This window comes from Cervus canadensis, chromosome 25 (assembly GCF_019320065.1).
Source record: "Cervus canadensis isolate Bull #8, Minnesota chromosome 25, ASM1932006v1, whole genome shotgun sequence".
Lineage (NCBI taxonomy): Eukaryota > Metazoa > Chordata > Mammalia > Artiodactyla > Cervidae > Cervus > Cervus canadensis.
The window spans coordinates 44,264,304-44,278,297 of NC_057410.1; the positions used below are offsets into that span (position 1 = coordinate 44,264,304).

A 13,994-nucleotide genomic window follows, 5' to 3' on the forward strand; every position below is an offset into this window, starting at 1 on the left:
CTACCTAATTTTCCACTTAATTGTTGTATTTTCATCTCAATTCATTCTAAAGGAGATTTAAGTGATGAACAAAAAGGTACATGTCCATCATGCACACAACACAGAATCATAAAATATAATTAATAAAATAAAAAAGACTGTGAAAAGGAAGAAGATAATTAGAGTCTGCTTCACTTTACTATACATTGTGTAAATTTTCTTATGCCAGCACTTTAGTGATAGGAAAAAACAGCTCAATACCTTTAGATATTTTATTGACAATATTAATATACTAATGTATCAAGATATTTTCAGGCAAATAGATATATATCACCTTAACTCATGATTTCTAATGTACTGTAGATATTATAATGATGTAATGTTGTACATTCTTTTTGTTTAAAAATCTGTTATTGTCCTGAATAACTTCTACCTTTGCTCCACGTACACACAACTTTGTTATATGGTACAACATTAAGGTAAAAGAAAAATTTTAGTTAGCAGGCACCTTTGAAATATGCTTGAAGTAGAAATGTGGTATTTTCATATGTGACACCAACAGGACCTAAACTGAGTCCATGAGATGCTATTTAGATTTATCTACAAAACCGACTGTTTCAGTACTTTCAGCCCCACTTTAAAGACACCATATCAATGACTGCCAGTTCCATTAGGGGGTTCTTTTAACAAAATCATAAACCAAAATATTTCCACACTTAAATAATTTTATTTATGGTGGAGTTTCCAAAAATCTCTTATATCTTGAAATCATCCACAAAGTACTATTTTGTGCTTAGATTAAAAATGTATTTCTTATAAGAAAATGTTAAAATATATACCATTAGGCAGTATTGTTATATTTTATTTAACACAATATAAATCAAAGGATTAAAGAGAAAAGCAAAGCCGTTAAATATATTTAAAACTCCCTATAACTGATTTACATCTATTCTAATATTTTAAAGAAAAAAATAAAGCACTAAATATCAGAGCTAATATTTTGATAAGCAATATTTATAAAAAATATAAGTTAAGCATTGCAACAAACTACCTTTTGATGAACTGCCCGTATAAGAAATAATATCATTGGGACTATATATCTAAAGCAAAGATGAAGGAAAAGAAGAAAAAAGAAAGTATAAATTGCAATAGTGACTTTTTAAATACACTTTCTTATAAAGTGGCAAGATAATATTTACAAATTTACAACAGAAAAGAAATGCTTATTTACAGGTTGTCTTGCTTTTGGATTTTTGGTGCCTCCTTCTTCCTGTGTAATAGACCTTCCGGCAGAACTGATCTAGAATTTTAGTTCATAGCACATGATAGATGAGCCTGGAACTAGAGGCCCCTGGAGTTGCAGGCTGAGAATCGGTGCTGGCAACCGGGGAGAGAGAGGCTGGATCCTGGAGAGGCAATCCTGGTTGCTCCGAGTTGGTGATCCGATCCACTATGCTGGATAAACAATCCAAGCTGGATAAGGAGCTTTTATCCGTGGCATATACTAAGGACACAAGGAGAAAACCATTAAGAAAAAAAAAATCCTTGCTTATGCTGCTGCTTAAACTGCAGGTCAGCTCCTTTGAAACCCAAAGGTCAGGTGGTCACAGAAAGCCTGATGTAGAAATTTGCAACAAATATCTAGCAATTCATGGGGATGAAGTTGGGGAGTGGAGAAGCAACCGGGTAATATTTCAAGCAAAAGCTCACGTCTATGTGTATGTGCCTGGATGTATCTGTTAGGAGAATTTTGAGCAGAAGATGTGTGTTTATTTTGCCCTGCCAATACCCCCATAAATACCATTCTGTTCTCTTCCCAGTACTGCATGGAAGAACAGACTCTACTTTGATAGGCTAAATTCTGAAGGTGAACTGGTCTTTAAACTCCTCTGAAGTCATGGGTTCTTACCATTTGGTACATCAGGACAGTAGACGCTGTCAAAACTGCTGCTCTTTCTGGACCAGATAGGGCTGTTACATTCAGGCTGTAATAAAAGACACAGAAGAAGGCGTTTGTTTTCAGGTCTTGGCGAAAGGTGCTGCGATCTTGGGTGAGGCAGTGCTCACCCACCAGCTCCATAAACTGACCACTCTCAGTCACCGTTATTGCCTTGATTTAGGAAGGGCAGTGAGGTCATTCTCTGTGCTTGGAGAAGAGGAGAGAGGCAGCAGAAAGCAGAGGGCGGGTGGAATTCAGCAGCAGTGTGCACTGGTTAACCATGCAAAATGGATTGGAGTAGAAGGAAGCCACACTAATTCAGAGAGAGAACACTTTCCCAAGGCAGAAACACATTAAAACCTGGCAGCCTTGGAGCAAACGCTGTCTGAAAAGAATGCATGAACCTCTTCCAGCCCGGCCTCAGCAGAGTAGGAGCTGGGGCCATGCAGGCGTTTCTTTCTGTTTCTCCCTTAAGTTACAAACCGTGGGACCGTGGAGGCCTCAGACAGTTGCCTTTAGATGCTAGAGCATGTCAAGGTCCACTGGCAGTATATACTGGAAATAAACTGAGTAATGGAGAAAACATCTGATTGATCATTCACAGCCAGCTATCTCAAGTGACAACCTGCTCCTTCAATGTGCACGTAGAGTAGGTAGGAAGTCAAGACAAAATCCTGTTCAACAGCTGTCTGTGTGCCCGCATCTGTCTAAATGTGGCATCTCTCTTCTCTGCCAGTACCTGCCCCCGGCTGCCCCCCAACACCCAGCTATCCACCAATAACCACCGACTATCTGGTTGCTACACCTGGTCTAAATGAGATGGAAGGATTTTTGCAAAAGTTGGGTCCTGGCCGGTACAGAGCCTCTCTTACCATGCCATCGGAGCAGCTGGAGGTGGGGCTGGTGGGCTCGGAGCAGCTCTGCCCCGGCAGGCTATAGTAGTTTTCCACCTGTTCCCTTAGCAGCTCCTGCAGGCTCTCAATGTAGCGGATGGCATTCCTGAGGATCTCCACCTTGGGCAGCCTCTGGTTAGGGTTGGTCGTGGTGCACCGCTTGAGCGTGTCGAAAGCCTGGTTGACCTTCTTCAGGCGTCTCCGCTCGCGCATGGTGGCCGCCTTCCGCCGGTCCATGGTGGTGGACTTCCTCTTGCATGCTTTGCAGGCCCACATGAGGCAGTGGCCGGCCTGGTGGTGGCCCGTGGGTGCTCGCACGTGCTCGTCCTCGTCTGAGCCTTGCAGGTCTGCCTTGTGAGCCCCGAAAGCAGCCACTCGCGGCTCAAACTCGTCCCCGAACTCGCCCTCGGGGGATGGGATGCAGGAGCCGTCGTAGAAGTACTCAGAGGGCGAGAACTGGCAGCCGTCCATCATGTCCATCGTCTGCAGAGAGGCAGGGGGTGGGCCTGGACAGCAGCGAGATAGATAGGGCAGAAACCGGAGCCTGGCGCCGCTGAGGGCAGGGAAATCCCGGGCCGAGCTCCCTGGTCGGTGTCTCTGGTAATTAGCAAGGGCAGACGCCTGGCGGCCTGGGTCTGCCGCGCTGGGGTTGGGGCTCTTTATATATTCTTGGGGGAGGGAGGCCGGCCCCTGTGGCCCCGCACTATTAGCATATCCCACCGCAACCCCCGCCGGGGCTGTCTGGGCAAACCTCCGCCTTTTCTCTAGAGACAGTTTGCTGTTTACTGCCCCTTTTGACGCTAATGGTTTTACTGCGTTTCTGCTGGGGCGGAGGTGATGGCGCCCCAGTCCGCTTACTTGCACTCTTTCGGTTACCTAAACCAAGGGACACTTAGAGGGTGTCACAGACAAAAGGAACGAAGGAAATCCAACTTCGTACAATTGCTCTCACATTTAAAAAGATAATCAGTAAATAGAACTCCCCATTTCAGTTGACACCAAACGCGGACCCGCCTTCCCAATGCGAGACATGAGTGATCAACTTTATTTTCAGGTATTTCTCTTTTTCGTGAACTTCAGTTGTGTCAGGAATTTTCTCAGCCAGTAGGCCAAATAACAGTTGCTAAAAACTTGAAGTGGCACTTTCAATAATGAAGTGGCCCTAGATTTTTTTTTTTTAATCTGTTTTGTTTCTCATCAGATTGCCATTAACAGTCTCTGTGTTATTTGGGGGTAACCTGGGAGGTTCCTTTTCTCCAAAAACAGCTCGCTCTGAGTTTTTTCTCTGTTCATCTGAAGGGCGTGGGCATAGCAGGGCCAGGTGACCAGGAACACACCCGGCTTCCTCTCTTTCCCGCTTCTGCGCCTGTTTGCTGAGCGCCTCCTCCTGTGATGAACCTGAGCAGGCGGAAGATCCACCCTGACTGCGTCTCTAAGATTTGTGTTCTAAGAAACCGGGTTTTAGATGATGAACTCCTTCCCAAGGGCTCGTCTCCCTTCTCCCTCTTTCTGCCCCGCCCTGTCATTTCGACAGTCTAAACAGCCAAGCTGGGCTTCGGGGTCGCTAATTTTCTGCTTTCAGGCAAACTAACACCGTTACAGATGCGTCCCAGCTGCCGGCAGGGCAGTCTTTCTTGGCTCGTGTAAAATTTCCAACTCCTTCGACCAGAGTAACTTCACACACTTTGGCGACAAAAGCCTTACAGAAAAGCAATCACAGCAGGGTCTTTGAAACTTTGTGGCTAGAAGGCGAGAGGGAAGGGCCTCCATTTAAGTGACAATGAACCTATTAATCAGCTTTTGTCAATCCCCCTCCACCCTGACTTCACTATCAAAATCACCTGCGGTAGAGGGTGGGGGGAGGATAGTTTTTATATATGGGGAAAAACTATTACTTCAAGGTCTATCTACACAAACAGACTTGAATTTTCTGAGGTTTTGGACCAGGCTTGTGGACTCATTAAAAGAAGTGAGTTTGCACCTTGATCTTGTGTCACAGAATCCAGTAAACTGTTGTGACTCCAAATTAACAGGGGCTGAGGAGACCTTCTTTTCTATTACATTTTTCTAAAATTATTTCCCGAAAGCAACCCTGGCAGGCAGATTTCCCCATCTTCAGGGGCCAAAGAAGTATTAACTTTCTCAGGGTGAAATCTGCTCTCCACAGTGAAGGCCCCAGAAATCAGGGGTAGGATAATGTCAGTCACCGAAGTTTGCTACAAACGTGCCTGCCGCTGTCCCCTTTCCCAAGTTCTGTGGTCTCTAAGACAAAGACACTACCTCCACCACCAGCCCTTGAAAATCTGGCTCCTTTTCATACCAATGGGCAGTGGGAATTCATCTGCACCTTATTTTTAGAACTGTTAACAAGTAGATGTCTTTGAAATGAATAGGTACCCAGGGCCACACCAGATAAAAGAATTGAGTTCCTAAAGGACCCATCCAGGGGAGTGGAAACCCTCCAAAGCGTGCGCGTTGCCGCCTCGGAAGCACAGTAGTGGGTAGATATTCTCATCCAGGCACCACAGGTTCTGGTCAGCAGCAACAGAAGCACTTTCTTTGGCTATGTAGTCCACACTGTCACACACCGCCCAAAGCTAACACAGACCTGTTCACAAACTTAAGATTCGGGCACAAATAAATTTGCTCCTTCAAGTTTAAGTGGAAGATAGAAGTTATGCTTCTGGCTTGCCTTTCAGGTGATTTCTTTCCACAAAGCACCTAATGTCCTTTGTCCCCAAAGTTGTTAAGCATGGGATATTTGTAACCAAACAATTATGACTTGTTTTCTCTTGGGAAGCCCTGTTCCCAACACTTGCTATGTATGCACTCAGTTATGACTTTCAACAATTCTCTGGCAACTGTCACTGGACCCATTGTTAAGAGAAGGTAGCCAAGCTCGGGGAGCAAGTCATTTGCCCCAGGTCACACAGAATTGGAAACTAGGCACCCCTTCTGGAGGGCTTGAGCTCCTAGAGGTGAATTCCATTTGTTTCCTTCTCCAATCAGTTCGGGCTCCGTGCGTGCCCTTAGCGCTCCAGAGCAGAGACTCGCAAACGCAGGTCCGGGGAGCTTTCCCTCGGCTCCCGGCCTGAGAAGACGCTGTCACTCAGGAGGTCCTGTCAGGAACCAGAGGTTAAGGCTGTCTTTGGTAAGGTGATCTCAAAACAAATTTACCAGAGTGCCGCGGGCCAGTGGAACTAAAGAAGCCGAGAAAACACAAGCGCCCGGCGGCTTAATGGAACTTGCTGGGGGGGAAACAGGGTCCAGGGTTGAGGACCCCTGGGACTTAAGCGCTGAAAAGAGGATCTCAGAGCACCAAAGTTAAAAACCGAGACAAAACTTTGAGACCTCTGTCAGGGGCTAGAGGAGAAAGAGATCAAAAATTGGGAAGCAAGCTACAAAGAAGGTAGGAAGCCAACGTGTTCAGAGAAGCCTGGGACCCCCAAATCAGGAGATAACTCCCCTGTTCTTTTCCCAGGAGAGACCATGGGAGGGAAAAATGGGAAACTGAGACAGAGAAAAACAGTGTTTTTTGGTTTTTTTTTGTTTTTTTGAGGGGGGAAAATTAAACAGAAGTATAAAAAAAAAAGTTAAAATTTACTTTTTAAAAAAGGTCTTTTCTATTGCTCCTCTACTCAAGAGAAGAGGGTGGCCTCTTCTCAAAATCAGACCATATTGGCTTTTGCTTCTCAGAGAAAAGAATGAAAATACAATCCGTTATACCCTATTTCTCCAGGGACATGGATGTCTTCCATGTTCCACCACTGACTCTGCTAGGAAAATATCACAGTAGGCAGAAGATGAGAGGAAAAGTCAGTCCAGCTGGGTCATATAAATAAATGCTCACCAAGATTCTGATGAAGCAGATATAATGGTTTTTAAATTTTTGTGTTATTTTACATTCTGAAGCAAAATAAACACATACTTAATTTTCTTACAATTTAGACTTAGGAGCAGGTTTTAATTGCAAAGACCTTTAAGTAATCATCAACTTTTTTTTTTTTTTTTGAGAGCCTATTTTAGTTTGAGCATTATGGCAACAATCCTAGTGTTGATGGACAGACCACACCAGCAAAATAATGCTCAGAGCTTCCTTTTCTAGTAAAAGTTGCCCACCCTCGGAATTTTGCATGATTGAAAATTCTCCGTGTTTCTCTCAGCAGGAGAAATTAAATATACATAGGAAGACAGGTTCATGAGACCCTTATCAACTCCTGGATAATGGAAGTTGTTCTTAAAATTTTCTTATTATATTTGACATAACAATGTGCCAAACAATTTCAAACCACTATTAGTTCCGGGACCCAGGCACACCTAAGTAAACACATTAGTACCTGCCAAAGCTGCTGGAAGAATTTGTGGAGAAGACAGCTGAGGAAGACATTGGCCTCTGCCTAGTTCGAAGACTCCCAGGAGAGATCAAAGGCCTAAGTAAGGACTTTAAGCAGCCTTGAGAGTAGAGAAAGTGGGCAGTCCTTGCAGCGTTATCTTTGTTCCAGCACATGGCATAGACATTCCATCTCACAGGCTGACTCTGAACTAGGCTTACAAAAAATTGCTTTTTCAGAATGAAACCTCTAGGAAGGAGGGTCATCTTTTGTAACACTGCTGACTCTAAGGGAGTGGCTGGAGGAGTCTGTTGGAGAAATGCCTTGATGGCTTGGCTCTTTAAGGAAATGCCATGTTATTGCTAATTTACTAATGCATTAGATTTGGAGATGAGATATTCAAAGTTTAAACTAAAATTTTTTAAAATGTTTTTTTCCAGATAAGTTGTTGTAGGAGGAACGTTTTGAGAAAAATAAAAGGGATAAAATATTACTAAGAGAAAAGCACAGATGGGTAAATTCTAACTTTGAATTTTAAAATGTCTTAATAAGGGTGAAGGTCACTATAGCAACCCAACACTTCTCTACCAATCTCAAGAGGAGTTGGGATCGCTGATTTTTAGCATCATACCTCCACCCCCAAATCATATGAAAGAGTATGAAAAAAAAAAAAAGAGTCCTTTAGACAAAGGGTATTTCCACTATGGTCAGGCTTGAAATTCAATGATCCAGGTGTGATGATTAAAGTTAGTTTAAGAAAGCTAACATTTGATGTTCTACAGATTATTTCTTCGGTAACATATAAGAGAAAATCACTTGTTATTTTATACTTAATAACCTCTGAAATGAGGCTCAGTTTAAATCTCAAATTGCTGATCTTTACCGAGTTATTAACATCTTGATTTTCTGTTTCCACAGCCCTGTTTGTTTTGGCTTTGGCCTTAGTCAAGATTATCATCATTAATATCAAATAAAAACATTTTAATTGCAAACACACCAAGGATTCATTGGGAAGCCTACCATGTCAGTTGTAGCAGTGGAGGTCACATGAAGTCTTTGGGAAATATTTGCTCTATTTAATGAAGAGACTTTCTATGGGCAAACTTATTCCAAACAATTTCTCAGGTTACTCAACTAAGAAAGATAAAGAGGATTTGGTTTGCAAAGACCAAATAAAAGTAAAGTCCATGAATTGATAAAAAACATTCTGCTGCTGAGCAGCTTACAACACAAATCTTATTATAAATATATGTGCTATTATAAAGTTAAATGAGTTTACCTGCATGGTTGTGATATCTTAGTTGTGGCATGAATCTGATTTTCTAAAATATAGGGGTGTGTGTATGTGTGCATGTATATATATGTATATATTCCATATATATATATGGAAATCACTTGATTCTCAGAAAAAATCATAGATACATAAAAAGTGTGATTAAGAGGTATATATACAATCAAGACATTTTCATTCACATGTATTCAGATTAGGTAATTTGCAATGCTTGACCACATTTAATTAAATGAGTTCTCTAATTTGGAGTTTACTAGCTAATCACTCTCCAGAAAGAGCTTTTGAAAAACAGTTGTCAAATTCAGTCAAATTATCCTACAATCCATAAATGAATCTTCTCCTTTCTCAAGGTTTCTCTTTCATGATACATAAACGAGTAAGAGAGGAAGTTTGAAGCCATTGTTGTTGACTGGCTCAAAATCCTGGCTGTATACTTAACAAAAGGAAGAACCTCTCTCTGCCCCCAACGTATCCTTTTCTCATAATAAGAAATAACAGCAGGACTTCTCTCATATATCTTTGTAGGATTATATAAATTAATAGGTAAAGTGTTAGGAATGACTTATTTATCTGGTTGTTGGTCTCATTGTTATTAATACGATCCCAGTCAGAGCCTGAAAATAAGTTAGAAAACTAAATTTGAAGGAACTGTGACTTTTGGTGGAAGAAAAGCTGCTTGATGGTAAATCTAGTTACTAATGAAAAATAAAAACAGCTAACATTTAATGTTTATTTTGTGTCCCATTTTGGTTAAAGACTTCGCAGTGAACCTTCACAACCCCTGGAATTATATAAATGAGGAAACAGGACAAAGAGAGGAGCCGCGACGATTCAATCCAGTTATCAGCTCACAGACGTTCAGCAGTTTGCCTCCACTCACTTTCCCACCTGCTGCTCTCACACTTTTGAGAGGGATCGTATGTCCAGATCAGCTTCCTCTATGTAGCTTTCTACATTTTAAAAGTATTTTAGGAGAAACTGGAATTATTCATGCGCGCAGAAATTTCCGCAACGGTTATAACCCAGGCAGAGGCCTTTTGAAATGCTAAAAGGGCAAGATACTGCTAGATACTGCTCCCTGCCTGCAGGGGGCGCGGTCTGTGGCGGCATCTGGGACTTGTGCGGTGGGCGTCAAGGTCCAGGCTGGGGCATTGGGTAGCGAGGTTGGGCTAGGGAATGCTGAGTTCGATTTGATTTTTCACATTTTTGAACTGAGCAATAGCTGTGGAGAAAAGGAGGAAAGGAAGCAGTTAAGGGAGGAAGGGGAGGGAGTGAAAGTGCCATCTACAGAATGAGAGAGAAGTAGCAATTCCAAAGCAATGACTTGGCCTCCTCCTAGGCTTTGCTTCCTACTGCGATCCTTGGTGGTCGTTTCTTCCTGAGGTTACAGGATAAACAAACCTGGCACACGTTGTAAAACCCTCACTGTGAGGAGCTCCTGGGGCTTCAGGCCTCTCTGGGGCTTTGCCGTTTAGTCCAGCTAAGAGGTTTCATCTGTGTTGTGGTCTTTTGCCCTCAGCCAGTTAACCCTTACCTCTCTGGAAGCAACCTTCCATCAAAGACGCCTACCCCACCTCAGGAGACAGGTCGTCCCCTTCTTTTATCTTTCTATTTGGAAAACAAACCCAAACCACAAGAGGCCTAGAGGATATTCCAGCCTGCTAACTACCAGTCTAGTTCAAGAAAACCAGGCTGGGACCAGAGACCTTGCTTAGAGGCCAGGGCAGCCCTTGGTTCACCATATGCATGCTTCGTAAGGAAGGGCTGGGCCCGTGGAGTCAGAGAGGGAAAGTAATTGGGGCAAAATTAGCTGACTTTTTTTTTTTTTCTTTTATTTGGTGTGTGTGGTTATTTCTTACAAGGATGAGACTTTCTTGGATTGAAGATTCAGTTGTTCATTTTGATAATGTAAATCTCACCCAGATCTGCAGGTAAAGGGCTCTCTGTTTTAACTAAAACAAGAAGAAATGGGATGTTGATAAAAAGGAAAAGGACAGATTCCTTCCGGATGGTCTTCACTTCTAACCACAAATGTGGTTAGAACTACATGAGATAGAAAAGTGGACAGTTTTAATTCAGACACAGGAAAATAACCCATTTTCGTCCTTTTAAGTCGACCCAAATAAATGGGTTTCGGTGGTGTCTAAATTAAAATGTGGTTCACATTTATGCCCTGTAAACATATATTTTTTTCAGTTGAATCAAATTAGACCAACTTTTGTTCATATAGAAACTTATCTTTTAATATTACAATACCAGGATCCTCTCACATTTTATATACAATATGTCACTCCACATTTAAAATATATTTCTTAGATTTACATAAAAAATGAAAGTACTAATGTTATTTACAAAAATACATTCAATACCACTAACATTTAGATGCAACGTTCCCACTTTGCTTTAAACAGGAATGAACTTCTTCTGAACATGGCACAAAAGGATCACCATAATAAAAGTAAATATATTACAAAACCAACCAAACAAAAAGTAAAACCGCTAGATCTAAGCCACTCGCGGTTCCCAAGATACAAGCCCAAAGCCGAAAGGGTTTTTCATCCGAGAGTGCACAGCAGTTTCCAGAAAGTTTCTTTGTGAATATGTCTCCTTCCCTATCATAAACTCCTGGGTCTGTCTTCCTAAATATTAACGTAACGTGACCTAAAGGATTAGTCGAAGCAGGGGGGGTGGGATCTTCCTGCTCCGTGGAGAACGACCGGAGCACCGAGTTACTTCTCCACCACCTCCTCCACGCAGGGGAGTTTGTGTTCCTCCGAGGAAATGCTGTCCACGATGGAAGAGAGGCATCGAAGGCTACTCGAGGCCGATGAATCAATGCTTGTCCCTCCTGGGAGCAGAAAACACACAGACACATGAACATACTCCCCATGGAAGGAAGGCAGCTCTGCTCCCCGCGCGAGCCGCGGTCCCCGCGCTGGGAGCGCCGGCTCGCAGGGCACATCCCGGTTCCCGCTCGGCTCGGAGCATTGCTTTCTGCGCCCAGAGAGCTCCCCAGCCCCCTCCCGGGGTGTTCTCTCGTAGCCCTGTGCCCTTTCACTTTACCTTCCTTGGCGGTTATCACGAGCCCCCTGGAATGATCCGAAACACTTGGCCACTGGGAGCTGCAGGTGCGCAGGAAATCCGCACCCTCAAGCTGCAGGAAAACCGAGGCAGCAGATTAGTCAAGAAGCATGGGTTCCGGGGGTGGGTTAGGGGGCCCTCGGCGGGGGTGTCTCCCCTGTTTCCTCAGGCCGGGTACGAATTTCCTGCCTCTTGCAGGCACCCCGTGTTCACGGGTCACCGGGGCTTCATTAAAGAGGGAGCGGGAGGGGCGGGCGAGGAAGGGGAACGGGAACGGAGACCGAGCAGGGGGAGGTTAAGGCCCCGAGGAAGGCGTCTAATCAGCCTGTCCTTTCCCCGGCCCCGGCGGCAGCATCTGGGCTTACATTTTCTTGCTTGGGTCTGTAGCTGAAGGGGTCCACCCCTAACTCCTGCATTTTATCCTGCTGATCCAGCCGGTGCAGCAGGTCCTGCAACCGCTCGATGTAGTTAATGGCGCTCCGCAGAATCTCCACCTTGGGCAGCCTCTGGTTGGGGTTGGCCACAGTCCGTCGCTTCAGTGCCTCGAAGGCCTCGTTGATTTTCTTGAGCCGCCGCCTCTCGCGCAGGGTGGCGGCCTTCCGCCGGTCGGTGGGGGCAGATTTTCTCTTGCAGGTCTTGCAAGCCCAGATCAGGCATTGGCCGGGGCAGTGGGGAGGCTGTAGGCCTGGGGGCGCCAGGACATGTTCCTCTCCGCTGCTGTCGCTCCCGGCTTCCGGGGGCATTTGGTCCTGGCAGGGGGACAGGGTACCATCACTCCCTGGATACAGAGGAGAGCCCTCTGCCACTTCCAAGGGCTGCAAGGTAACATTTTCCCCGTCCAAGTAGAAGAAATAGGAGCCAGTTTCAAAAAGGTCCATCATCATGTTCTCTTCCTTGGCCTCTGACTTGGTCTGAACGGGGTGATGGGCTCAAAAACCCAGAAGGTTCTGGGTGGTTACCCAGATGGCATTTAATTAGTGCGGTGACATAAGTCGCCCCAGCTTTATATATAGTAGCTCCTGAAACTCAATCCAACTTTTAGCTGTCATGGAGCATCAGTCTCTCAATGTGATTACAGCCAGTGCTCTCTAGAACATCTAGTTTGAAAGAAAACTGAGAAGTGTCACCTTCAGAATGATGTGACAACCTATATGCAGGACAGGTTAAAACAAAATACGTAGACTCCTAGAATTTAAACAAAGCATCGAACGCTTCCTCTAAAGTGGCTAACCTGCTTACAGGAAAAGTTCAAAACAACTGGGGATTAACACTGCACTGTTCCCCCTCCCCCAGGCTCATCTGAATTCTAAGTATAGACCCATGATGAAAGATTTCAAAGGCAATAGCCATTGCTCCAAAATAGCTTGGTTAATATTTGCAGAGTGGTTCAGCTCTTTTCTCTCTCCTGCCTCTCAAAAAGATGCTATTCCTGTGATAAAACCATTACAGTCCTTCCAAGGTTATACATGACTTTCAGGCTTCAGCCTCCATAGCAGCAGGTAAATCTCTTTCCTCTCTTTTACTAAGGTTGTATGACAGTCTGGGAGCTGGAAGGGGTGGCTAGAGGGTGCTCAGATTCCTTCCTTGGCTATCTTTTTCTGGAGGGTGGCAACTAAGATCCGAATTCCATACCCCTCCATGGTGGACCAGTAGTACCTATAAGGTAAGGGGTGGGACTGAGGATGGGGATGCAATGATTGTAATCATGTCTCTTGAGTAATAGTTTTAGTGGAAATAAGACTCATAGCTATTTGATATTCCAGGATTCAGTGTGGCACTCTAAGTCTCCTCTGTTAAGGCTCCTGTTCTACACTGCGTGCTCATGGCTTTTTCATTAGCTTTCTTGGCACCCTTTGATGCCAGATAAATTGTTTCATAGGATTCAGCTGAGAAAGGTAGCAATGAAGACACAAATCAAGGAAGAGTGTGTTTAACTGCAGCGTGCCTGTGGTTCAGTACACACAAGTATGGTGGTTGGGGTGGTGGTACAAGATAAGGATGAAGTGCAAGGCCCCTAAATTCCAAAGAAGTCCCTTCAAGTCCTGGCTAAGTTAATTTCTATTTCTGTGTGCCTAGGTAATACTAGGTTTCGATTTCTCTTAAGATATCAATGGTTGCCTTATAGAATTTTGGGGACAATTCGATAAACTGATCCCATGCATCTGAAGCATATAACCTTACATTAGCTGCTTGATGAACATTAGTTATCATTGAAAGCATAAGGCTATGTCAAGGCTAAGACCATTTCTTATGAAGGAAATGAAGCACAGCTGTAGCAGATAATTTTTCCTCCTACTGAAATTATTTTGTTATATCCTTTCCTTTTCCCTCCCCTTTCCTTTCCTTCCCAGAGCTCTGGAAGACTCTTTCCAACTATAAATTGCCTTTGGGATGACAGTCACCTCTGGTTTTGGCCGTTAGAGTCAGTGCCTGAAAAACCAGATGGCAACATAATATCTTCTTCTACCCCAAGCAGCGAT

General features: G+C 44.0%; 2 protein-coding genes across 2 annotated transcripts; both read right to left on the reverse strand.

The window, feature by feature from the left end:
* Positions 1-686: 686 nt before the first annotated feature.
* MYF5 (myogenic factor 5) lies at positions 687-3,613 on the reverse strand. The gene is made up of 3 exons (XM_043446814.1): positions 2,791-3,613; positions 1,889-1,964; positions 687-1,483 (listed from the first exon to the last, which is right to left on the reverse strand). Exons 1-3 carry the CDS (start codon positions 3,289-3,291, stop codon positions 1,293-1,295), a joined length of 768 nt encoding a protein of 255 aa, XP_043302749.1. The 5' UTR covers positions 3,292-3,613; the 3' UTR covers positions 687-1,292.
* Positions 3,614-10,654: 7,041 nt separating this feature from the next.
* Positions 10,655-12,503, reverse strand: MYF6 (myogenic factor 6). Its single transcript, XM_043446815.1, has 3 exons — positions 11,880-12,503; positions 11,497-11,587; positions 10,655-11,281 (listed from the first exon to the last, which is right to left on the reverse strand). The coding sequence occupies exons 1-3, from the start codon at positions 12,396-12,398 to the stop codon at positions 11,163-11,165; spliced, it is 729 nt and encodes a 242-aa protein (XP_043302750.1). The 5' UTR covers positions 12,399-12,503; the 3' UTR covers positions 10,655-11,162.
* Positions 12,504-13,994: the final 1,491 nt, after the last annotated feature.